This window comes from Saccopteryx bilineata, chromosome 9 (assembly GCF_036850765.1).
Source record: "Saccopteryx bilineata isolate mSacBil1 chromosome 9, mSacBil1_pri_phased_curated, whole genome shotgun sequence".
Lineage (NCBI taxonomy): Eukaryota > Metazoa > Chordata > Mammalia > Chiroptera > Emballonuridae > Saccopteryx > Saccopteryx bilineata.
Window position 1 is genome coordinate 24,027,512 of NC_089498.1, and position 23,932 is coordinate 24,051,443.

The 23,932-nt window shown below is 42.1% G+C and overlaps 1 protein-coding gene across 2 annotated transcripts in view; it reads right to left on the reverse strand.

The window, feature by feature from the left end:
* The window catches only part of LOC136313486 (ATP-dependent RNA helicase DDX19B), a 35,726-nt gene that overhangs the window by 9,477 nt on the left and 2,317 nt on the right, over positions 1–23,932 (reverse strand). The window contains exons 1-9 of one of the 2 annotated variants that reach the window (XM_066243888.1): positions 14,319–14,348; positions 13,887–13,935; positions 11,661–11,714; positions 9,340–9,475; positions 8,883–8,975; positions 5,355–5,457; positions 4,303–4,417; positions 654–831; positions 35–272 (exon numbers count right to left, since the gene is read on the reverse strand). In XM_066243888.1, coding sequence (XP_066099985.1) covers positions 35–272; positions 654–831; positions 4,303–4,417; positions 5,355–5,457; positions 8,883–8,944 — 696 coding nt within the window. In that variant the 5' untranslated portion in view covers positions 8,945–8,975; positions 9,340–9,475; positions 11,661–11,714; positions 13,887–13,935; positions 14,319–14,348. Of the gene's footprint in view, positions 1–34; positions 273–653; positions 832–4,302; positions 4,418–5,354; positions 5,458–8,882; positions 8,976–9,339; positions 9,476–11,660; positions 11,715–13,886; positions 13,936–14,318; positions 14,349–23,932 lie in introns of those variants that run through there. The other variant, XM_066243887.1, reaches the window with a different exon arrangement.

The following is a 23,932-nucleotide window of genomic DNA, read 5'->3' on the forward strand; positions in this document are numbered from 1 at the left end:
CTCCTTCCCCGGCAGGCCTGCTGCTGCTACTCACATGGCAGAAGATCATGGCTTGAGCAATGGTGATGGCCCCATAGAGGTTACACAAGGCCTGGAACTTCTCGTCTCTGTTATTGCACAGGACGTAATACTGCTTGATGGTGTCCAATGTCTCCTCCTCACGCTTCAGTTTGATAATGTTTGGGTCTGGAACCACTTTCTGGGCAAATTTCCATACAGAGTCTTCAAAGGTGGCAGAGAAAAGCAGCATCTGGCAGTTCCTGGGCAGCATCCTGCAAGGGAAGGCCCAGGTATTTGGCATGACTGAGTTTTTCCCTGGAACAAAGAAGAGCACAGCCTCCCCAAGATTGGATGGTCTGCATCCCCAGGAAGGTGGCACAGGCGGAGGAGCACTGTGGGGAAGACGCAGAAGCGCACACGGGCAGGGACGGGGTGGTGTTGGGTTTCCTAAGTTTGTTGTTTGTTCCTCAATCCAGGCTGGGAGTCTGGTCAGTGCTGACGTGGCCCATCAACACATGCTTCTGAAGGATCTGAGGCAAAGAACCCAGCCGAAAAAGAAGAAGAGTCGAATCGAACAGGAGGAGACACACAGAAGAAGATTTTTACTTGTAGCTCAGGAGGCTGAGAAGTTCCTCCCAGATCCAGAGTCCTACCTTTGGATGCGGATGCTCTGATCTTGGTGGCCCTGAGTAGCTATCATCACATCAGCCTCATCTAGAACAAACACCTTGATCTTCTTGGGGTCAATGAACTTGAGCTTGGCACACCAGTCTAAGACAGTCCCAGGGGTTCCAATGACAATCTGCTCACTTATCTTCTGACCTCTTTCCACTGTGGAAACAAGATGTTTTTCATGGGTATGTCCATGGAAAAGCTAGCTCTGTTCTCTGAGAAATTCTAAAGCTATAATGTATTTTAATGCAATTATTTTGATGTTTGCATTAATATTTTAAGGAAAGGTTAGGTTATCACTACAGTATTTAATGAACACATATACACACACACACACACAGAGAAAGACAGAAATGCTGAATAGATATAGTGAAGAAATAAACAATGAGAAGATAAAAAATCCTTTCAGTGGTATTCTTTTTTATTTTATATTGTCTTTCAAGGATCTGGTATCATTATTTTTTCTCTGTCACCATCATTCCAACTAGACCAGGATTGCATCTCTTAACAAGTAGACTTTTTCAAAGTTCTTCTTACTCTAGGTGCACAATGCCCCTCAGCTCTCCTAGCATCTATGTCAGAGAAGTCAGCCACCTTTACGTGCCCCGTGCCCAGGTCAATAAATGGGGTATATTTAAAAGGATTTGTCTTTTCAAACACAATCTACCACACACTCTCTCTCTCTTTTTTTCTTTTTAATTATTTTTTTTATTTATTCATTTTAGAGAAGAGAGACAGAGACAAAGAGAGAGAGAGAGAAAGGGGAAGGATCAGGAAGCATCAACTCGCATATGTGCCTTGACCAGGCAAGCCCAGGGTTTTGAACCGGCGACCTCAGCATTCCAGGTCAATGCTTTATCCACTGTGCCACCTCAGGTCAGGCTCTCTCTCTTTTTTTTTTAATGTTTATTTTATTGATTTTAGAGAGCGAGGAAGGGAGAAAGAGAGATCCAGAGACAAGAACATGGATCTGTTCCTGTATGTGCCCTGACAAGGGATCGAGCTGGCAACCTCTGTGTTTCAGGATGATGCTCTAACCAACCACGCTATCGAACCAGGACACAATTTACTTCCCTTAAAGTGCTTCTTAGAGTAGGCCTGGCAGATCATGACACATTTGGGCCCTGCACAGCCTGAAATGGAGAATTTGCTTCTTTATTTTCAATTAGATGGTACTTATGAGTCAAATTTTAATACTTTAATTGTAGTCTTCACCAGACATATACAAGCTTCCTGTATTTACAGTCAAAATTATGCCCAAATGTGAATTTTGAATCAATTCAAAACTAACAAATGCTGCTTATTTTAGTTAACAATTACTGCCCCTAATAAAACATTATTTATAATCCTCTGCCATTATAACTCAAATCCAAACTGCAATATTTTAATGATCTTACAACAATATTTTACTAAGTTTTATTATCTTAGTTTTCAAAACTGATTTTACCTTAGGACACTGTATACAGAGTAGATTTCAGTGAGTCATAAAATCACAGGTTTGTGTTAAATATCCATAGGACTCAACCAAACTTCTAAGAAAATTTACATTACTTAAATATTATCAGTTTGTTGTAAAACAAAAGTAAAAAATATGAAGAAAGAAAAAAGAATACAAATAAGCTCCCAGAGTTATTTGCATGAACATTCTTGAACAGTTTTGCACTTCTAACAACATTAAAAAGAAATTAGGCAATTAAATCCAAAATTAGGAACATTTTAATATAAGCAAAAAGGTGTGTTTACTTATTTATTTATTTTTTGTATTTTTCTGAAGCTAGAAACGGGGAGAGACAGTCAGACATACTCCTGCATGTGCCGGACTGGGATCCACCCGGCACGCCCACCAGGGGGCAACGCTCTGCCCACCAGGGGGCGATGCTCTGCTCCTCCGGGGCCTCGCTCTGTTGTAACCAGAGCCACTCTAGCACCTGGGACAGAGGCCAAGGAGCCATCCCCAGCAACCGGGCCATCTTTGCTCCAATGGAGCCTTGGCTGTGGGAGGGGAAGAGAGAGACAGAGAGGAAGGAGAGGGGGAGGGGTGGAGAAGCAGATGGGTGCTTCTCCTGTGTGCCCCGCCGGGAATCGAACCCGGGACTTCTGCATGCCAGGCCGACGCTCTACCACTGAGCCAACTGGCCAGGGCCCAAAAAGGTGTGTTTAAAAAGTCAAATGGATGGATACATGGTACAGACTGACAGCTGTCAGATGCAAAATGATTTTGGGATCTAAATGAAAGAAAATAAAGGTATTAAAAAAAGAACCATATGTGTGAATATATGCTGATGATGTTTTATTGAGCTGTATGGTTGGGACCTATATGATTTTGTGAACCAATGTCACCCCAATAAATTCATTAAAAAAGAAAAACAAAAAGTCAAATGGCCTGACCAGGCAGTGGCGTAGTGGATAGAGCGTCAGACTGGGATGCGGAGGACCCAGATTCAAGACCCCGAGATCGCCAGCTTGAGCGTGGGCTCATCTGGTTTGAGCAAAAGCTCACCAGCTTGGACCCAAGTTCGCTGGCTTGAGCAAGGGGTTACTTGGTCTGCTGAAGGCCCGCGGTCAAGGCACATATGAGAAAGCAAGGTGTCTCGACCTTGGCCAGTTGGCTCAGCGGTAGAGTGATGGCCTTGCATGCGGGGGACCCGGGTTCGATTCCTGGACAGAGCACATAGGAGAAGCGCCCATTTGCTTCTCCAACCCCCCCCTCCTTCCTCTCTGTCTCTCTCTTCCCCTCCCGCAGCCAAGGCTCCATTGGAGCAAAGATGGCCCGGGCGCTGGGGATGGCTCCTTGGCCTCTGCCCCAGGCGCTAGAGTGGCTCTGGTCGCAGCAGAGCATCGCCCCTGGTGGGCGTGCCGGGTGGATCCCGGTCGGGCGCATGCGGGAGTCTGTCTGACTGTCTCTGCCCGTTTCCAGCTTCAGAAAAATAAAAAAATAAAAAAAAAAAAAAGCAAGGTGTCGCAATGTGCAACGAAAAACTGATGATTGATGCTTCTCATCTCTCCGTTCCTGTCTGTCTGTCCCTGTCTATCCTTCTCTCTTACTCTCTGTCTCTGTAAAAAAACAAACAAAAATGTCAAATGTATACTGGCCATATAACTCAGTTGTTTACAGCATCATATCAAAGCACAGAGGCTGCTGGTTCGATACCTGCTCAGGGCACATACAGTAACAGATTGATGTTCCTGTCTCTCTCTCTTCCTTCCCCTCTCTCTAAAATCAATAAAATAAACATTAAAAAAAAAGTCAAATGTTAATGGTGGGGAGAATGTGAGGGGACTGTTCTAGAGTGAAAGAAACTAACACAATAACCAAATGCAGTGCATGTACACTGACTTGATCTTGGTTCAAAACAAAAGAACCATAAAGAAACACTTTTAGGCCTGTGGTGGCGCAGTGGATAGAGCGTTAACGTGGAATGCTAGGTGGCAGGTCTGAAACTCCTGGCCTGGTCAAGGCACATGTGGGAGTTGATGCTTCCTGCCCCTCCCTCACTCATCTCTCTCTCTCTCTCTCCCTCTCTCTCTCTCTCTCCCCCTCCCACATCCCTCTCTAAAATAAATAAATTTTTAAAAATCTTAAAAAAAAGTTATTAGTTTAATGAATTAGGATCACATATTCATACTCACATTTATTTCCTCGAACAGCATAAGCTAGCTTCAGTTCAGGGTAAAATTTGCCCATCTGCTCAATCACTTTCCCTGTTTGAAGGGCAAGCTCATACGTTGGGGAGAGGCACAGACACTGGTAGGAAGAGTGCAGGGTGAGAATTCAAGACAACAGTTCTACAATGAGAAACTACCATTTTTTATTATTTATTTAATAATAATTTAATAATTATTCTTCCAGCTAAGACTGAAGGAAAGAATATATAAAGTGTACACTATATGATTCTTTAAACTTCAAAGTCCTAAGTTAGAATTCTTAGGGGTCAGAACTCTGGCTGGGTAAAGACACTTGAAAAGACCTGCTGGCCAGTGGAGTTCCAAAACCTACAAGTGAACAAGGATCTGAAATTCAAATAGGAGATTAGCTTCCTTTTCACTTCCTTAGAAAGTTCTCAACTTTATCAGCAGTATCCCAGAACTGGCAAACCACGGAAGGGAACAGGTTTTCTGTTGTTACTACATCAGTTATGTTGTTTGTGCCCAACTTAAGGGGCTCTAGTTTATGTAAAAAGTAATACAAGAAGGCCCTGGCCGGTTGGCTCAGCTGTAGAGCGTCGGCCTAGCGTGCAGAGGACCCGGGTTCGATTCCCAGCCAGGGCACACAGGAGAAGCGCCCATTTGCTTCTCCACCCCTCCGCTGCGCTTTCCTCTCTGTCTCTCTCTTCCCCTCCCGCAGCTAAGGCTCCATTGGAGCAGAGATGGCCCGGGCGCTGGGGATGGCTCTGTGGCCTCTGCCTCAGGCGCTAGAGTGGCTCTGGTCGCAATATGGCGACGCCCAGGATGGGTAGAGCATCGCCCCCTGGTGGGCAGAGCGTCGCCCCTGGTGGGCGTGCCGGGTGGATTCCGGTCGGGCGCATGCGGGAGTCTGTCTGACTGTCTCTCCCCATTTCCAGCTTCAGAAAAATGAAAAAAAAAAAAAAAAAAGTAATACAAGATGTGGCTTTTAAGCCATCAAATGGCATTTCCCTTCTAGCTACACATTAGCAGAAAAACCAACTTCACCCATCTCTTACCTGGGGATACCGGTTTGCAGGTTCTACATGGCTGAGCATGGCCAACACAAAGGCAGCTGTTTTACCAGTACCAGACTGAGACTGGGCAATTAAGTTCTGTGGGCTGGACAAGAAAACACACTGTTTAGGGGCTTAAATCTCAAGTATCCTTTCAGTTAATAAAAAATGAATAAAGCCTGACCAGGCGGTGGCACAATGGATAGAGCATCGGACTGGGATGTGGAGGACCCAGGTTCGAGACCCCGATGTCGCCAGCTTGAGCGTGGGCTCATCTGGTTTGAGCAAAGCTCACCGGCCTGGACCCAAGGTCGCTGGCTCAAGCAAGCAGTTACTTGGTGCTGTAGCCCCACGGTCAAAGGCACATATGAGAAAGCAATCAATGAACAACTAAGATGTCGCAAGGAAAAACTAATGATTGAGGTTTCTCATCTCTCTCCGTTCCTGTCTGTCTGTCCCTATCTATCCCTCTCTCTGACTCTCTCTCTGTCTCTGAAAAAATAAAATTAAAAAAAAAAAAATAAAGCTTGGCCCTGGCCGGTTGGCTCAGCGGTAGAGCGTCGGCATGGCATGCGGGGGACCCAGGTTCGATTCCCGGCCAGGGCACATAGGAGAGGCGCCCATTTGCTTCTCCACCCCCCCCCTTCCTCTCTGTCTCTCTCTTCCCCTCCCACAGCCAAGGCTCCATTGGAGCGGAGATGGCCCGGGCGCTGGGGATGGCTCCTTGGCCTCTGCCCCAGGCGCTGGAGTGGCTCTGGTCGCGGCAGAGCGATGCCCCAGAGGGGCAGAACATCGCCCCCTGGTGGGCAGAGCGTCTCCCCTGGTGGGCGTGCCGGGTGGATCCCGGTCGGGCGCATGCAGAAGTCTGTCTGTCTCTCCCCGTTTCCGGCTTCAGAAAAATACAGAAAACAAAAAACAAAAAAACACCATCTACCTGACTGGTGGGGGTGCAGTACAGTAGATAGAGCGTTGACCTGGGATGCTGAGGTCCCAGGTTTCAAACCCTGAGGTTGCAGGCTTAAGCACGGGCTCACTAGCATGAGTGCAGGCTCATTGGTTTGAGCATGGGATCATTGGCATGATCCCATGGTTGCTGGCTTGAAACCCAAGGTCGCTGGCTTGAGACCAAGGTCTCTGGCTTGAGCAAGTGGTCATTGGCTTGGCTAGAGCCCCCCGGTCAAAGCACATATGAGAAAGCAATCAATGAACAACTAAGGTGCCACAACGAAGAATTGATGCTTTTCATCTCCCTTACTGTCTCTCTCTCTCTCTCTCTCTCTCTCTTTAAAAATAAAAAGACACCATCTTGAAACAATGTCACTATTATGACACAAAACAAAAAAAATTTTGAGAAAATAAAAACCTAAAATATGCCTGACCACGTGGTGGTACAGTGGATAGAGCATTGGACTGGGACACAGAGGACCCAGGTTCAAAACCCCAAGGTCACTGGCTTAAGCACGGGCTCATCTGGTTTGAGCAAAGCTCACCAGCTTGAATCCAAGGTCGTTGGCTTGAGCAAAGGGTCACTTGGTCTGCTGTAGCACACACACACACACCCCTGCCCCACTCAAGGCACATACGAGAAAGCAATCAATAAATAAGGTGCTACAATGAAGAATTGATGCTTCTCATCTCTCTCCCTTCCTGTCTGCTATCTGTCCCTATCTGTCCATCTCTCTGTCTCTGTCACTAAAAATAAAACAAAAAGACCTAAAATATCTATTTTAGACAAATATGAGAAGGAGTTTCAGGATTTAGGGGTTTATCCAGAATTTTACATAATCATATATAATGTAAGAATCAATTTTTATAAAAAGTTCCTCATGCTCTGGAGCAGTGATTTTCAACCGGTATGCCACAAAAACTTTTAAAACATGCAATACAGTATTTGACTATTTAGTCAGGGGCACTGACCTCTTTCCCTTAGATTTTCAAAAAAAAAGAAAAGACCAAAGTCAACACAATAGCCATCTGGTGTAAATGAATCAAAATTATTTACAGAGAGAAATTATACCTATTTCTTTTGTCAGATTAGCAAAAAATATTTTTTGTGTGTGTGCTGCAGAATTTTAGTCATTAGTTTATGTGTGCCACGAGATGGAAAAGGTTGGAAATTGCTGCTTTAGAGGCTTGTTATAGATGGTCAGCTATCACCTGGAAGCTTACTAGAAATGGTGAACCTCTCTGTTCCTACCTCTAATCTACTGGAATCAGAATTTGCATTTTAATAAATTCCTATGAGATTCATAAGCTATGAAAATGTGAGAAGCATTGTACCAGAAAACAACCTTAGTAATTGTACCATTCTGGTCTTCTAGAACACAGTTTGGTTTTTGCTGACTACATTTAACACAAATTTTATATATCCATATAATAAAATCATAGTGTATATGAATGATATAAATGTATATTTACCATGATAGAAAGATGATCATGTAAATAAAATTTTTAAAAGCATATAAAAATTTGCCCTGGTCAGTTGGCTCAGTGGTAGAGGGTTGGCCTGGAGTGCAGGAGTCCCAGGTTCAATTCCCGGCCAGGGCACACAGGAGAGGCGTCCATCTGCTTCTCTACCCCTCCCCCTCTCCTTCCTCTCTGTCTCTCTCTTCCCCTCCCGCAGCCAAGGCTCCATTGGAGTAAAGTTGGCCCAGGTGCTAAGGATGGCTCTATGGCCTCTGCCTCAGGCACTAGAATGGCTCTGGTTGCGACAGAGCGACGCCCCAGATGGGCAGAGCATCACCCCCTGGTGGGCATACTGGGTGGATCCTGGTCAGGCGCATGCGGGAGTCTGTCTGACTGCCTCCCTGTTTCCAACTACAGAAAAATACAAAAAAAAAAAAAAAAAAAAAGCATATAAAAATTTTATAACCATTCAAGATATATATATATATATAAGTTTATATAGCAAAAAAGTCTAGAAATCTCTACTCCAAATATTAATGTATGTGGAGAAATTACAAATTATTATTTTTCTTATTTTTTCATTGTTTTCTAACTTTTCTAAAATGAGCATGTAGTACTAGTATTGTATTTTAAAATAATAAAAGTATTTTTATTTTTATTTATTATTATTTTTCTTTCTGAAGTTGGAAACGGGGAGAGACAGTCAGACAGACTCCCGCATGCACCCGACCGGGATCCACCCGGCATGCCCACCAGGGGTGACGCTCTGACCACCAGGGGGCGATGCTCTGCCCCTCCGGGGCATCGCTCTGCTGCGACCAGTCACTCTAGCGCCTGGGGCAGAGGCCAAGGAGCCATCCCCAGCGCCCGGGCCATCTTTGCTCCAATGGAGCCTTGGCTGCGGGAGGGGAAGAGAGAGACAGAGAGGAAGGAGGGGGGAGGTGGAGAAGCAAATGGGCGCTTCTCCTATGTGCCCTGGCCGGGAATCGAACCCGGGTCCCCCGCGCACCAGGCCGACGCTCTACCGCTGAGCCAACCGGCCAGGGCCAATAAAAGTATTTTTAAATAAAAGTTTTTAAAAAGTAGAAAATTGAAAATGGGATAGGGTTATGTCAGGACACATACGGCTCAGCAAGCATCAAAGGCAATGCGTTCTCTTGTATCTTGGACGGACGATTGAAGCCCATGGCATAGACTCCCAGGAGAAGCTGTGGTTTCCTAGAAAAACAGTTAACAGTGCAAGTCAGTCTCCACTTCATCATAAGCAAAAGGCAAGAAGCTATGCAAGTCAGTCTCTTTGGTTGAGGAAAGAAGTTATATATCTGCAGGATTTTTTTCTCTTTTTAAGTGCTGTTACCCACAGCGTATAACTAACAATACTTGAACTATGCTTAACAGAGCCCAATGTGTAAGTGCAGATAACATTTTTATAGATTACTGGGAGACTTAATAGCTCAAAGCAGCTGAATTTTTAAAATGAAATTTGTGTTAGCTAAATGTTCCAGTGTGATGACAAATACATATAACAGGCCTAAGATCTCTATCTAAACACAAAGGGGAGAGGAAGAAAGTAAATACTCACAGACGAAGCTCCTCAAAAGACTTCACTGAGTAGAGGGGGGAGTTTGGATCTCGCTGCAGGACTTCCACTTGGTTTGTGTTATCGACCAGGTTGTTTCTGATCAGCTTGTTGAGTAAGGACTGGGCAGCTCTGTCCTCTGTCAGGAAAAAGACAGCAAAGAATTTTACAAGTCCACAAAAAAAATAGAATTAAATGTCCACGAAATCTACCATGAGCTCATATGAATTTAGTTGCTATTGGTATTTTAAGCAATAATATTATACTGGGACTTCTAATTCAAGGTATGTCATAGTTTTGATTTATAAATGAGTTTGTTTTATTAAAGATACTCATCATCCATTTGGGCTGCATATTCTTCAGAACTCTATTCCTAACAACTGTCCTTTCCTGAGGTTGTTTATTCGTCTGCAGGGGTCTCAAACTCGCGGCCCGCCGAACAATTTTGTGCGGCCCACAGACTAATCCACGGGCTTACTTAATTTTATCCAAAATATTTTGAACTTCGTATATTAGTCTGCGGGCCGAACAAAATTGTTCGGCGGGCCGCGAGTTTGAGACGCCTGCTCTAGACCCAAATATTTACTTCCCAATTTGCACTTAATATAAACTTAAAATAATTAAAAAATATATCACAACAATTAAAAAACCAGAATTTTAAAAATATGACTTGTTTTTGTGTGTGTGTGTGACAGAGACAGAGAGAGGGACAAATAAGGACAGATAGGAAAGGATATGAGAAGCATCAAGTTTTCGTTATAGCCTAACCAGGCGGTGGCGCAGTGGATAGAGCATTGGACTGGGATGCGAAGTACCCAGGTTCGAGACCCCGAGGTCGCCAACTTGAGCAAGGGCTCATCTGGTTTGAGCAAAGCTCACCAGCTTGGACCCAAGGTCGCTGGCTCCAGGAAGGGGTTACTCAGTCTGCTGAAGGCCCATATGAGAAAGCAATCAATGAACAACTAAGGTGTTGCAACAAAAAACTGATGATTGATGCTTCTCATCTCTCTCCGTTCCTGTCTTTGTGTCCCTATCTATCCCTCTCTCTGACTCTCTGTCTCTGTAAAAAAAAAAAATTTTTTCGTGGTGGCACCTTAGTTGTTCATTGATTGCTTTCTCATATGTGCCTTGACCGGGGGTGGGGTGGGCTACAGCAGAATGAGTGACCCCTTGCTCAAGCCAGGGACCTTGGGCTACAATCCAGCGACCTTAGGGCTCAAGCCAGTGACCATGGGGTCATGTCTATGATTCCACACTCAAGTCAGTGACACCATGCTCAAGCTAGTGAGCCTGCACTCAAGCCAGCAACCTTGGGGTTTCAAATCTGGTTCCTCTGTGTCCCAGTCCAAAGCTCTATCCACTGCACTACCACCTGGTCAGGCTGTTTCTTCTTTTTTATTTTTATTTTTTTTTAATTTTTATCTATACATTTTTAGTGAGGGAGAGTGGGGAGGAGCAAGAAGCATCAACTCCCATATGTGTCTTGACTAGGCAAACCTAGGGTTTCAAACCAGCAACCTGAGCATTCCAGGTTGATGCTTTATCCACTGCACCACCACAAGTCAGGCAAAAAAAAAGAAATTAAAGTCTGTATCTTACTGCCTGACCTGTGGTGGCGCAGTGGATAAAGCGTCGACCTGGAACCCTGAGGTCGCCGGTTCGAAACCCCGGGCTTGCCTGGTCAAGGGACATATGGGAGTTGATGCTTCCTGCTCCTCCTCTGTTCTCCCTATCTCTTTCCTCTCTCTTTCTCTAATAATAGAAATGAATAAATAAAATTAAAAAAAAAGTCTGTATCTTACTATCATATAAGTTGTTTGCATATTGATATCCATTTTATTTTATTATTATTCATTTTTAGAGAGAGGAGAGAGAAAGAAGTGGGGAGGAGCAGGAAGCATCAACTCCCATATGTACCTTGACCAGGCAAGCCCAGAGTATTGAACTGGCGACCTTAGTGTTCCAGGTCAACACTTTATCCTCTGCACCACCACAAGTCAGGCTTAATATCCATTTTAAATGTGTCAAAGTACCTGTATCATTAAGTTTACTTTTATTAGACATTGGGGATGCAACTTAAAATTTCTTTTATAATGCCTTGTAAAATAAATAATCATTCAGGGAATATATTCTGCTGAAGTTCATCAGTTCAAATTAAAAATTTCTCTAAAATGTAAACAATTAGAATTCCTTCTTCAATGAATACGCTAAACTTTTATTCACTGTGACTGCAATTAAATTAAAGCCAAATTGGGTTTAAAATGAAGCCTCTTAATTCATTCTCTTAGGTTGTAGAACCTTAGTGTATAGCTCTCAGGCATTACCTTTTTCTTCTTCATCTGTCTTCTCTGCATTAGCATTGGTCTTGACAACAGCACCTTTATCAGACACAAAGTGAGCTGTCATTCAAAATTACATCCCATACCCAACAGCTGAAACAATTCAAAATCTATGAGACACTAGAAATACTACCTACAAAAATTAGGGGATCAGGGAACGTGCAGATACTCCAGTACTTCCAGCCTTTGGTATAATGCATTTTCACCAATGAAATAAAAGTTGGTTTTGCATCTCATTTGCATAATCGAACTTTTTTTTTACTTGTCATTTGCTTTTCTGATGTCCTTGTTTAATTAAAAAAAAAAACAAAACAATGCTTCACCTGACCTGTGGTGGTGCAGTGGATAATTGTCAACCTGGAAGAGAGGTCGCCTGTTTGAAACCCTGTACTTGTCTGGTCAAGGTACATATGGGAGTTGATGCTTCCTGCTCCTCCCCCCTTTCTCTCTCTCTCTCTCTCTCTCTCTCTCTCACTCTCTCCTCTCTAAACTGAATAAATTTAAAAAACATTTTTTTCTTTTAATTGATTTTAATTTATTGTATTTACATAGATTCTAGTGTTGCCATGAATACATCCCCCCTCCCCCATATTCCCCTCAACATCTCCCTTGCTCCCCTCCCCACAGCGCCCTCCCCCATTCCCTTCAGCTTTATCCCATCCTATCATCCCCTTTCCTTCTGTTCTCTTTTCCTCTGGTCCCTTTGATCCCTCCTCTGTCTCATTTCTGTTCCTCAGTTCACACTGTTCATTGGACTCCTCAAATGAGTGAGGTCATATGATATTTTCTTTATCTTTTTTTTTCCTGCCTAGCTTATTTCACTTAACATAATAGTTTCCGTGTCCATCCATGTTGTTGCAAAAGGTAAGAATCTTAAAAAAAAAAATCAAATGCTTCTTTTTTTATCGCTTCATATTCATTTTGAAATATCCCCTAATTTTTGTGAGCAGTATATAAAGGCCTGAGGAGCAAAAAAAAAAAAAAAAAAAAAAAAATGAGGAAACCAAGCCACAGATAAAAACATTTTATTGTTCCTAAATAAACAAAGGTATGAAACACTATGGCTTTTATTTTAATCCTTTCCTATTCTGAGTCCTTTCATTTTACCTCAAAACTAATGTTATTTTCTCTCATAACATCAATATTTATGAAATGTTATAGAAAGATGATTATAGAAGTCAATGATCAGAAATCATCTTGGTGCTCAACAGAGGAGTACCTATGCAAATCAAATTTCATCAAAATATGATTACAGTATGCCATTAAGAGTCTTTGTAAATTGCTGATTAATAGAAATGTATATTCAAACAATATTGTGGTTATGTAAAAATATACAGAAAACAGATTGTAAGTGAATTCAGTGAGGTATATGTCACAATTTCCCCCTATAAAGCACATCAAAAATTTAATGGAAATTTAGATTTTTGGCATTTGATTTCAGAATAATTACAGTAGGTCAACTCGCAGATTGCTCATACTTTGTCAAGTTCATCTCAAATTGAGGAATATTTTTAAAAACAACAAATAATCTTTGGAAGTTTAATCTCATGGTTAGTAATAAATTTAATAATGTATAAGCCAATTCGGCACCTTCATGCTTATATTAAACACAACATAAAACAGTCCAGTTTGGGCCCTGGCTGGATGGCTCAGTGGTGGAGCGTTGGCCCAGCATGTGGAAGTTCCAGGTTCAATTCCCAGCCAGGGTACATAGGAGAAGCACCTATCTACTTTTCCACCCTTCCCCCTCTCCTTTCTCTCTCTCTTTTCCCCTGCTGCAGCCAAGGCTCCACTGGAGCAAAGTTGGCCCGGGCGCTGAGGATGGCTCCATGTCCTTGGCCTCAGGCGCTAGAATGGCTCCAGCTGCAGTGGAGCAATGCCCCAGATGGGCAGAGCATCACCCCCTAGTGGGCTTGTCAGGTGGATCCCGGTCAGGCAAATGCGGGAGTCTGTCTCTCTGCCTCCTTGCTTCTCACTTCAGGAAAATACAAAAAAAAAAAAAAAAAAGTCCAGTTTGATTTCCAAATCAAGTGACTACCAGTATCTGCCAACTCCCTGTCTGGTTACATATTTATTTATATATATATATATTTATATATTTATATGTATACATACATACATATATATATTATATTTTTCTAGACAGTTATGTTAAAAGAGAAACACCAAAGCAAATCACATTTGTTTTCAAACTAGCTTTCAGTTACTCACCATTGGCTTCTGGTTTGATTTTCTCTTCCTTAAGGTGCAAGTTGCTCAACTAAATGGAGAATATTGGAGGAGGAGAAACAAAGTTTCATGAAAACTACTTAAAGGATTTGGAGTCAAAAGAACCTCCCCAGTGAAGCTGGGGAGACATGAGCCACTCTCAAGACATATTCATTAGATTGTTCTGCTGGATTCCTTTTGTAGTCCCTAATTACAACCCCTAGAGAGAATTATAATTTATGAGTTGGCTTAATTTTCTGATTACAAAGACTTCTCAACAGAATATCAATTGAGTTGTCATGCTCTCATATTCCAAACAAGAGGAAATTTAAAGAGATATTAGAAAATGCATCTGTAAGTAGGAATCAACTATTTATTTCACAGGATATGTTTGAGCCACAGAACCACAGCATACCGATATGCAGCCTCACTCACATTCAGGTTTCCTTGTGCTGGATGTCTGATATTTCAAACTGGGAACGCCTTGGAGCATTGTGGCACACTGTTTAATCAAAATACCTAGCAGGCTGAAGTGGGAATAGATAGGAAGGGACAGAGCAAAGAAATATATCAATATAAAGAAAGAATTATCAGGACTTTGACTAAACCATGTAAATTAGGGATATACTGGCAGGACTTATCTCTCCTAGTAGAATGAAAATACCCATTTAGTTGTAAATAATACTCAATAAAGCTAAAAAAAATACCTTAAAGACAGGAGATATTTTTATTTTAAATTGATCTTTGGATGCAGCACAAAGCAAACACTATAATCATAAAATACTAAGTAGTGCCAAAGATCATCTAGGGTAGGGTAAAAGTATGAAAATCACAATAAATGGGCATTTCTTAATGCACTACCCACACAGGTTCTCTTTATGTCTTGAGGTTCTTTATATTTTTTTAGCGAGAGAGAGACAGACAGGAACAGATAGATAGGAAAGGAGAGAGATGAGAAGCATCAGCTCATAGCTGCGGCACTTTAGTTGTTCATTGATTGCTTCTCATATGTGCCTTGACCAGGGAGCTCCAGCTGAGTCAGTGACCCCTTGCTCAAGCCAGCGACCTTAGGCTTAAGCCAGCAACTTTTGGGCTTAAGCCAGCAATCATGGGGTCATGTCTAGTAACCTCCAAATTCAAATCTGGGTCCTCAATGTCCCAGGCCAACACTCTATCCACTGCGCTACCTTCTGATTGGGCGAGGTTATTTCTGTCTTTCCTCTAAGTAAAAGAAGGCCTAACCTGTGGTGGCGCAGTGGATAAAGCGTCGACCTGGAAATGCTGAGGTCGCCGGTTCAAAACCCTGGGCTTGCCTGGTCAAGGCACATATGGGAGTTGATGCTTCCAGCTCCTCCCCCCTTCTCTCTCTCTCTCTCTCTCTCTCTCCCTCTCTGTCTCTCTCTCCTCTCTAAAAATGAATAAATAAAAAAATAAAAAAAATTTTTAAATTTAAAAAAAAAAGAAGGGGGAAAGAAGTGGGAGGAATGAAAAAAGTTGTTTTGTTTTGTTTTTTACAGTAACGAGAGTCAGAGAAAGGGATAGATAGGGACAGACAGACAGGAATGAAGAGAGATGAGAAGCATCAATCATTAATTTTTTGTTGCAACACCTTAGTTGTTATTCATTGCTTTCTCATATGTGCCTTGACCATGGGGCTGCAGCAGACCGATTAACCCCTTGCTTGAACCAGCTACCTTGGGTCCAAGCTGGTGAGCTTTGCTCAAACCAGATGAGCCCACGCTCAAGTTGGCGACCTCAGAGTCTCAAACCTGGGTCCTCTGCATCCCAGTCTGATGCTCTATCCACTTCGCCACTGCCCGGTCAGGCAAAATTTGTTTGTTTTAATGGGTGGTTAGTTGGAATGGAGTAACTTCTACTGATGGAAACTGAAAGGGGGTTTCTGGTGTCTCTGCTTTGGTGTTGGGAGGAAGGAGGGACACACTAGAAATACTGCAAGAAAGGAAATTGGCAAAAAAAAAAAAAAGAGATAGAGAGAAAGAGAAGGAAATCATCATTAAGCAGTAAAGAAACTTTATTAATTCTGAAGAATAGAGAATACACTAACAGATAATGACTATGAAGAAACCAGAACAGTGCATGATACATAAGTAGGTTAGGTGTTCAATATATTTTAGTCTTCACTAAAGCATTTTTACTCCATATCCTGCCAATGAGCCTAGTTTAAGTCGAGTAGTATTCAGGACTATTAAAAAGAGACAGACTGGCCTGACCTGTGGTGGCGCAGTGGATAAAGCATCGACCTGAAAATGCTGAGGTTGCTGGTTCGAAACCCTGGGCTTGCCTGGTCAAGGCACATATGGGAGTTGATGCTTCCAGCTCCTCCCCCTTCTCTCTCTCTGTCTCTCTCTCCTTTCTAAAATGAATAAATAAAATAAAATAGTTAAAATTTAAAAAAGACAAAAAAAAAAAAAAAGAGACAGACTGACTAACTTATTGGCAATATTTACAAGAGTAAGGTTAATAGTTCTTCCTCCTAGGGTGATAAATGCTACTTAAAATAATAGAGCTGATGAGGTCACCAGTTCAAAACCCTGGGCTTGCCTGGTCAAGGCACATATGGGAGTTGATGCTTCCAGCTCCTCCCCATCTTCTCTCTCTGTCTCTCTCTCCTCTCTCTCTTCCTCTCTCTCTCTCTCTCCCTTCCTCTCTCCTCTCTAAAATGAATAAATAAAATTTAATAAAATAATAGAGCTGAGATCTAAATAAGTTATTGAAGTATAAAAGACTTAGAAATATCCGTTGCTGTAAAGAATTTTAATATTCAGTGGTAAGAGGACAAACCATTCTTTCGTTGACAGATTGTTCAAATTGAAGTTAAGAGTAAAAATATAGTGCCTCACCAGGTGGTGACACAGTGGATAGAGCATTGGACTGGGATGCAGAGGACCCAGGTTCGAAACCCCGAGGTTGCTGGCTTGAGTGCGGGCTCACCAGCTTGAGCACAGGGTCACTGGCTTGAGTGTGGGATCACAGACATGACCCCATGGTTGCTGGCTTGAGCCCAAGGTTGCTGGCTTGAGCAAGGGGTTACTCGCTCTGCTGTAGCCGCCCCACTTCAAGGCACATATGAGAAAGCAATCAATGAACAACTAAGGAGCTGCAATGAAGAATTGATGCTTCTCACCTCTCTCCCTTCCTGTCTGTCTGTCCCTATCTATCCCTTTCTCTGACTCTCTCACCATCTTTGTGACACACACACACTAAATAAAATAGTTAAAACAACTAAAATACAATGTGTAGGAAAAGTTGGTAGCAGCAATGTAAATGAAGTAAATAAATGTTGCTTTAATACAATGTATCAATTCTGGAGAGGTTCCAGCAGAATCTAAAAACATATTCAGCTCTCATTTGGCTATAAGGTTCTCAAAGCTAAGAAGGCAAAAGCAGCAGGACATAATTGTATTATCCACTTCAGGGTGAGTAACTGAACACTGAAACTATTTATTTATTTTGTGACACAGAGAGAGAAACTTATGGTACAAGCAGGTTAGTTCAGATAACTTCATTTGCTCTATTTATTTGGACCAAAAGTAAACAAACAATTTCTTTTGGAGTCTTAAAATCACTTTAAAATTCAGAAAATTAAACAAAAGGCAAAAAAGCAAAACACCCACTTTATAATATCTATATTTTTTAAATGCCTCTATATATTTTAACATATATTGTTTTTAATTTTTAAATTTTTATTTATTGATTTGAAAGAGAGAGTATGACAGAAACAGGAAAATTGATCTATTCCTGTATTGTCCTGACTGGGGATCAAACTGGCAACCTCTGTGCTTTGGGACAATGCTCCAACCAACTGAGCTATCTGGCCAGGGCATATTTTAGTTTTTTTTAATTACTCCAAAGCCAGAAATGGGGAGGCAGTCAAACAGACTCCCACATGTGCCGGACCGGGATGCACCTGGCACGCCCGCTGGGGGGCAATACTCTGCCCATCCGGGGTGTCACTTTGTTGCGACCAGAGCCACTCTAGCGCCTGAGGCCACAGAGCCATCCTCAGCGCCCAGGCCAACTTTGCTCCAATGTAGCACTGGCTGCGGGAGGGGAAGAGAGAGACAGAGAGGAAGGAGAGGGGAAGGGGTGGAGAAGCAGAGGGGCGCTTCTCCTGTGTGCCCTGGCCAGGAATCGAACCCAGGACTCCTGCACGCCAGGCTGACACTCTACCACTGAGCCAGCCAGCCAGGGCCTGGCATATTTTAGTTTTTAAGATACATTAAGACAGTTGAAAACTGCCTGACTGGTGGTAGCACAGAGGATAGAGCACTGACCTGAGACACTGAGGGTCCAGGCCTGAAAACTCAAGGTTACCAGCTTGAGTGCGTCATCCAGCTTGAGTACAGGCTCACCAGCTTGAGCATGGGGTCACAGACATGACCCCATAGTCACTGGCTTGAAACCCAAAATTGCTTGTGTGAGCAAGGGGTCACTGGTTTGGCTTGAGCCTCCCCTGCCCCTCAAATCAAGGCACATATGAGAAGTAATCAGCCTGACCAGGTGGTGGCGCAGTGGATAGTGTCAGACTGCGATGTGGAGGACCTAGGTTCAAGACCCTGAGGTCGCCAGCTTGAGCGTGAGCTCATCTGGTTTGAACAAGGCTCACCAACTTGAGCCCAAGGTCGCTGGCTCGAACAAGGGGTCACTCGGTCTGCAGTAGCCCCCACCCCACCCCCGGTCAAGGCACATATGAGAAATCAATCAATGAACAATTAAGGAACCACAACGAAGAATTGATGCTTTTCACCTCTCTCTCTTCCTGTCTGTCCCTATCTGTCCCTCTCTCTGACTCTCCCTGTCTCTGCCACAAAAAAAAAAAAAAAAAAAAAAAGAGAGAGAGAAAGAGAAGTAATCAATGAACAACTGAAGTGATATAACTATAAGTTGATGCTTCTCATCTCTCTCCCTTCCTGTCTGTCTCTGGCTAAAAAAAAAAAGTTTATTTTATTGATTTTAGAAAGAGGATAGAGAGAAAGCAAGGCAAGGATGGAGCAGGAACTATCAACTCATAGTTGTTGCTTCTCATTTGTGCCTTGACCAGGCAAGCCCAGAGTTTCAAACCAGTGACCTCAGCATTCCAGATCAATGCTTTATCCACTATGGCACGCCATCACAGGTCAAGCACACATAGCATATTATTCAAAAGCTACCTGAGAAAGGGTTCTTGAGAAATAAGGAAGATTTAATACTGAATAAGGAGGGCCTTAGGCAAAATGGTGATGTAGGAGTCTTCCTCATCAGTTTTCTCATCCGTTTGCCCTCCACTAAATTGGAAAGCAATGTCCAATGGGACAAAGGGGAACAGAAGAGCCACTAGGGAATAAGTAAATGAATAGAAACAGTATCTAATATTTTCTTATTTAAAATAAAAAATGAAGCTTAATGAATATTTAAAATACAGTAACCTAGCACTATACATGTCACAGTCACCTATGTCATGCACTGCCTGTGGGGATACTCAGTGAGAGTTCCATCAAGGCAGAGGGTAAAACAGGTGTTTTTACTCATTTGTTCAGTTTTAGAATATTGTGATCCATTATAATTTACCTGGCATGGTTAAGTAGATTTACAAATCTTGGTCAACTAACTAATCCATACAATATGGACAAATAATTTTAAGATTCCTCCAAAGAACCTGTGAATTATAGATAACAACAATAATAATAGCTATCACTTATATGAAGGCATGTCTATAACTCAGTGAGGTTAACACTGTGATTATCCCCGTTTTACAGATGTAGAAACTAAGGCAGAGGAAATTTAAGTAGTTTGCCCAAGGTCATATAACTGAGAGACCTAGAATACAAATCCAAGTCTATCTAGCTACAAAAGTCTGAGGTCTTACTATCTACAGGTAGATAATACTGATCTCAAAGAAAATAATAATGTAAAGCTGATAAAATAGTGCAGCTGCTCTGGAAAAGCTAAACACACACAGTCACTCTATGATAGAGCAATGCCGCTTCTAGATACATACCCCAAAGAACAAAAAATAGGTGTTCACACAAAAACTTGTACATGAAATGATCATAGCAACATTATTCATAATAGCCAAAAAGTAGAAAGAATCCACCCTGGCCAGTTGGCTCAGTGGTAGAGCATTGGCCCAGCGTGTGGACGTCCTGGGTTCCATTCTCAGTCAGGGCACACAGGAGAAGCAACCATCTGCTTCTTCACCCCTCCCCCTCTTCCTTCTCTCTCTCTCTCTCTTCCTCTCTCTTCTCTCTCTCTCTCTCTCTCATCCTCCCACAACCAGGCTTGGTTGAGCACGTTGGCCCTGGGCATTGAGGATGGCTCCATGCCCTTGCCTCAGGTGCTAAAATAGCTCGGTTGCTGACCAACGGAGCAACACCCATCAGAGCATAGCAGAGTAGGGGGCTTGCCCAGTTCGAGTGCATGTGGGAGTCTGACTCTCCGCATCCCTGCTTCTCATTTAACAAAAATTTAAAAAAAAAAAAAAAAAAAGGTAGAAAGAACCCAAAAATCCATCAGTGAACATGATGAGTAGATAAATAACATGTTGTATATCTATATACTGGAATATTTGGCAATAGAAAGAAATGAATACTGATACGTCCTGCAACATATGGATGAACCTTGACATTATGCTAAGTGAAAGAAGCCAGACAATGTATGATTATGTTTATATGACAAATCCAGATTAGGCAAATCTAAACACAGATTTGTGGTTGTCTAGGGCTGAGGTTGGAAGGAAATGGGGAGTGACAGCTGAGGCACACAGAGTCTCTTCTTGGGTGATAAAAAAAGTTCTAAAATTGTGGTGATGGCTGTACATCTCAATATACTAAAAACAAGAGAACTATATGTTTTAAATGGGTAAAATATATGGTATGTAAATACCTCAATAAAACTGTTATTTACAAAATGATAATAGGGTAGAATCCCACCATAATTCTCTAAGAATAGGGAGCCAAGATTCAATTTTGTAAAATTTAGTGTTTTGATGTTGTTAGGCAGGGGTCGGGAACCTATGGCTCGCGAGCCAGATGTGGCTCTTTTGATGGCTGCATCTGGCTCGCACAAAAATCTTTAATTTAAAAAATAATGTTAAAAATATAAAACATTCTCATGTATTAGAATCCATTCATTTCCTACCGCTCATGTTCATGGTTGCGGGTGGCTGGAGCCAATCACAGCTGTCCTCCGGGACAACATCAAATTTTAACTAGATAATGTGTAACATACACAAGTTGTTGTATGGCTCTCATGGAATTACATTTTAAAATATGTGGTGTTCATGGCTCTGTCAGCCAAAAAGGTTCCCGACCTCTGTTGTAAGGTAAATAAAATGGCTAGTATAGATCTGCTGAAAATGATAGGAGCTAATCATGTTATATCTGACTGTTCATTATCACAGGGTGCATTATGAGTTTCTTCTGTTCTATCTTAAAGATAATTTTAACAATGCAAACACAAGAAAATAAGAAAATGACAAAGCTACTGGCTCCTAACAAACTCTTTTAGGCATATTAATAGGCTAAGAGAATGACACTCTAATCCAGTGGTTCTCAAAGTGTGCGCCAGGGCACACTGGTGCGCCCTAGAGGATTTCCAGGTGTGCCCTATAGTATTCCAGAGAAATATGTGCCTGTTGGGGACCAAAAAACCAACAGGGTTTTTGGAGTTTAGATTTTTGGGGGACAGAGGTGTGGGGAATTGGCTGTAAGCTGACAGTCTGCCCAACTCCCACCTCACTTGCATGAGTAGGTTGTAAAGGCTGTTAAGCTGTGGTACTGGATTGTTTACACTACCCCCCATGTTCCCTAGAAAGACTGGAGGCAAGTTTCTTCTATCCTTTGTTTGGTGTAAAGTTAAGATGATATGTATGGTGGGGGTTTTCTGCATTCAACACAATTAAGAGTAAAAAGAGAGGAATTCTTCGCCTAAGAGGTGGCACAGTGGATAGAGCATTGGACTGGGATGCCGAGGAACCAGGTTCAAGACCCCGAGGTCATCAGCTTGAGCATGGGCTCATCTGGTTTGAGCAAAAGCTCACCAGCTTGGACCCAAGGTTGCTGGCTCAAGCAAGGGTTATTCAATCTGCTGAGGGCCCGCGGTCAAGGCACATATGAGAAAGCAATCAATGAACAACTAAGGTGTTGCAATGCACAACGAAAAACTAATGATTGATGCTTCTTATCTCTCTGTTCCTGTCTGTCTGTCCCTGTCTATCCCTCTCTCTGACTCTCTGTCTCTGTAAAAAAAAAAAAAAAAAAGAGAGAGAGGAATTCTTCAATGTATTGATGAGGAAATGAGAGTTTGCCTTTCAAATATATGCCCAAACATTGAAGACATCCGTAGGACACATCAGGCTCATGTTTCTCATAAACACAAGAATGAAAAAACTTAACACATTTGCACTGGGACCTGCCAAATTTACTAAATCTTACTAAAGATGTATCTATATATATATAAAAAGATAACTTTTTTGTCGCTTATTTTTTAACCCTTTTTTTTACAAATTCTAAAAAGCATAACTCAAAAAATGTAACATAAAAATATTATTTAATGTCAGAATAAATTAAATTTTGTCGTATTTATTTTAATTACCATAAAAGCATGCTTGGACTTTATATTTTTTCTTTAATATGTGACTTAATTATTATAGCATTTTTCTCAGAAATCTGTATATAGGACGCCTACAATTATTTGTAGGATTTTAAATGCACCCCAACTTCAAAAAGTTTGAAACCACTGCTCTAATCTGACTTAACAAGAAGTTAGTAAAAAATTTCAAAACTATTTAAAATATATATTCATATATACAATGGCTAATAATAGTTTTTTCCTAAGTGAAGTGTGCCTTGAGATATTAGTTAAGTATAAAACCAGCAAAGGAAGTCCAGTAAAACATTTTATTATTTTTTTAAATTTATTAACAATTTTTAAAATTTATTTTAGAGGGGGTGGGAGGGAGAGAGAGAAACATCAATCTGTTACAGTTTGTGCTCTGACCAGTGATCAAACCCACAACCTTTACATATCAGGACAATGCTTGAGCCAACTGAGCCGTCAGACCAAGGTTTTTTTTTTTAACTTGTCTGTTGATTTTTTAAAGAAGAGAAAGGGAGAGACAGAACATTTTAAAACGTTGTTTACCTCAGTTTTTATTACTTTTGTGTATGTTTTATAACATACATAATATATTTAGCAAAATAGTACCGTATATAATTTCTAAATTGATATGTATATATTGAGAGTACATGTTCAGAAGTTCCTGACAGAGGCATGTAATGGAAAAACATGCTATATGGCTTATTTATCAATTAACATGCCTGCTGGCCTAGGCATGAGAAATGCTGATGAATAAGGTAAGGGCCACAGCAGAGGAAGGGGATGCCATGATAACAAGGGGAGAATTAAGTGGAACCAGGTATACTGAGTGCTGAGACCTCCTCTTTTCCCTCCCACTCATATCCCTGAACATTGACAGTGAGTCACACCTCTACCCTCCAGGCAGGAAATCAGAGGATCCTGCTCTGCAAAATCTGGCCATTCAGAAGTGACTACTAAGGATACAAAGAGATACAGGTAGGTCATAATTGGCAAGCCCCACTCATGTGTTTAGAGCTCCCAGTTTTTAGTCATCTACTCTTAAATATGAGTAGATATTTACAAATTACAGACATCTGAGAAGTCTTCATTATGAAAATATAGATAATGAAATAAATAAATAAAGGCACTTAAGGAAAAAAACCCTAATATTTATATCCTCAAAACAGCCCTGGTGCCCTGGCCGGTTGGCTCAGCGGTAGAGCGTCGGCCTAGCGTGCGGAGGACCCGGGTTCGATTCCCGGCCAGGGCACACAGGAGAAGCGCCCATTTGCTTCTCCACCCCTCCGCCGCGCTTTCCTCTCTGTCTCTCTCTTCCCCTCCCGCAGCCAAGGCTCCATTGGAGCAGAGATGGCCCGGGCGCTGGGCATGGCTCTGTGGCCTCTGCCTCAGGCGCTAGAGTGGCTCTGGTCACAATATGGTGACGCCCAGGATGGGCAGAGCATCGCCCCCTG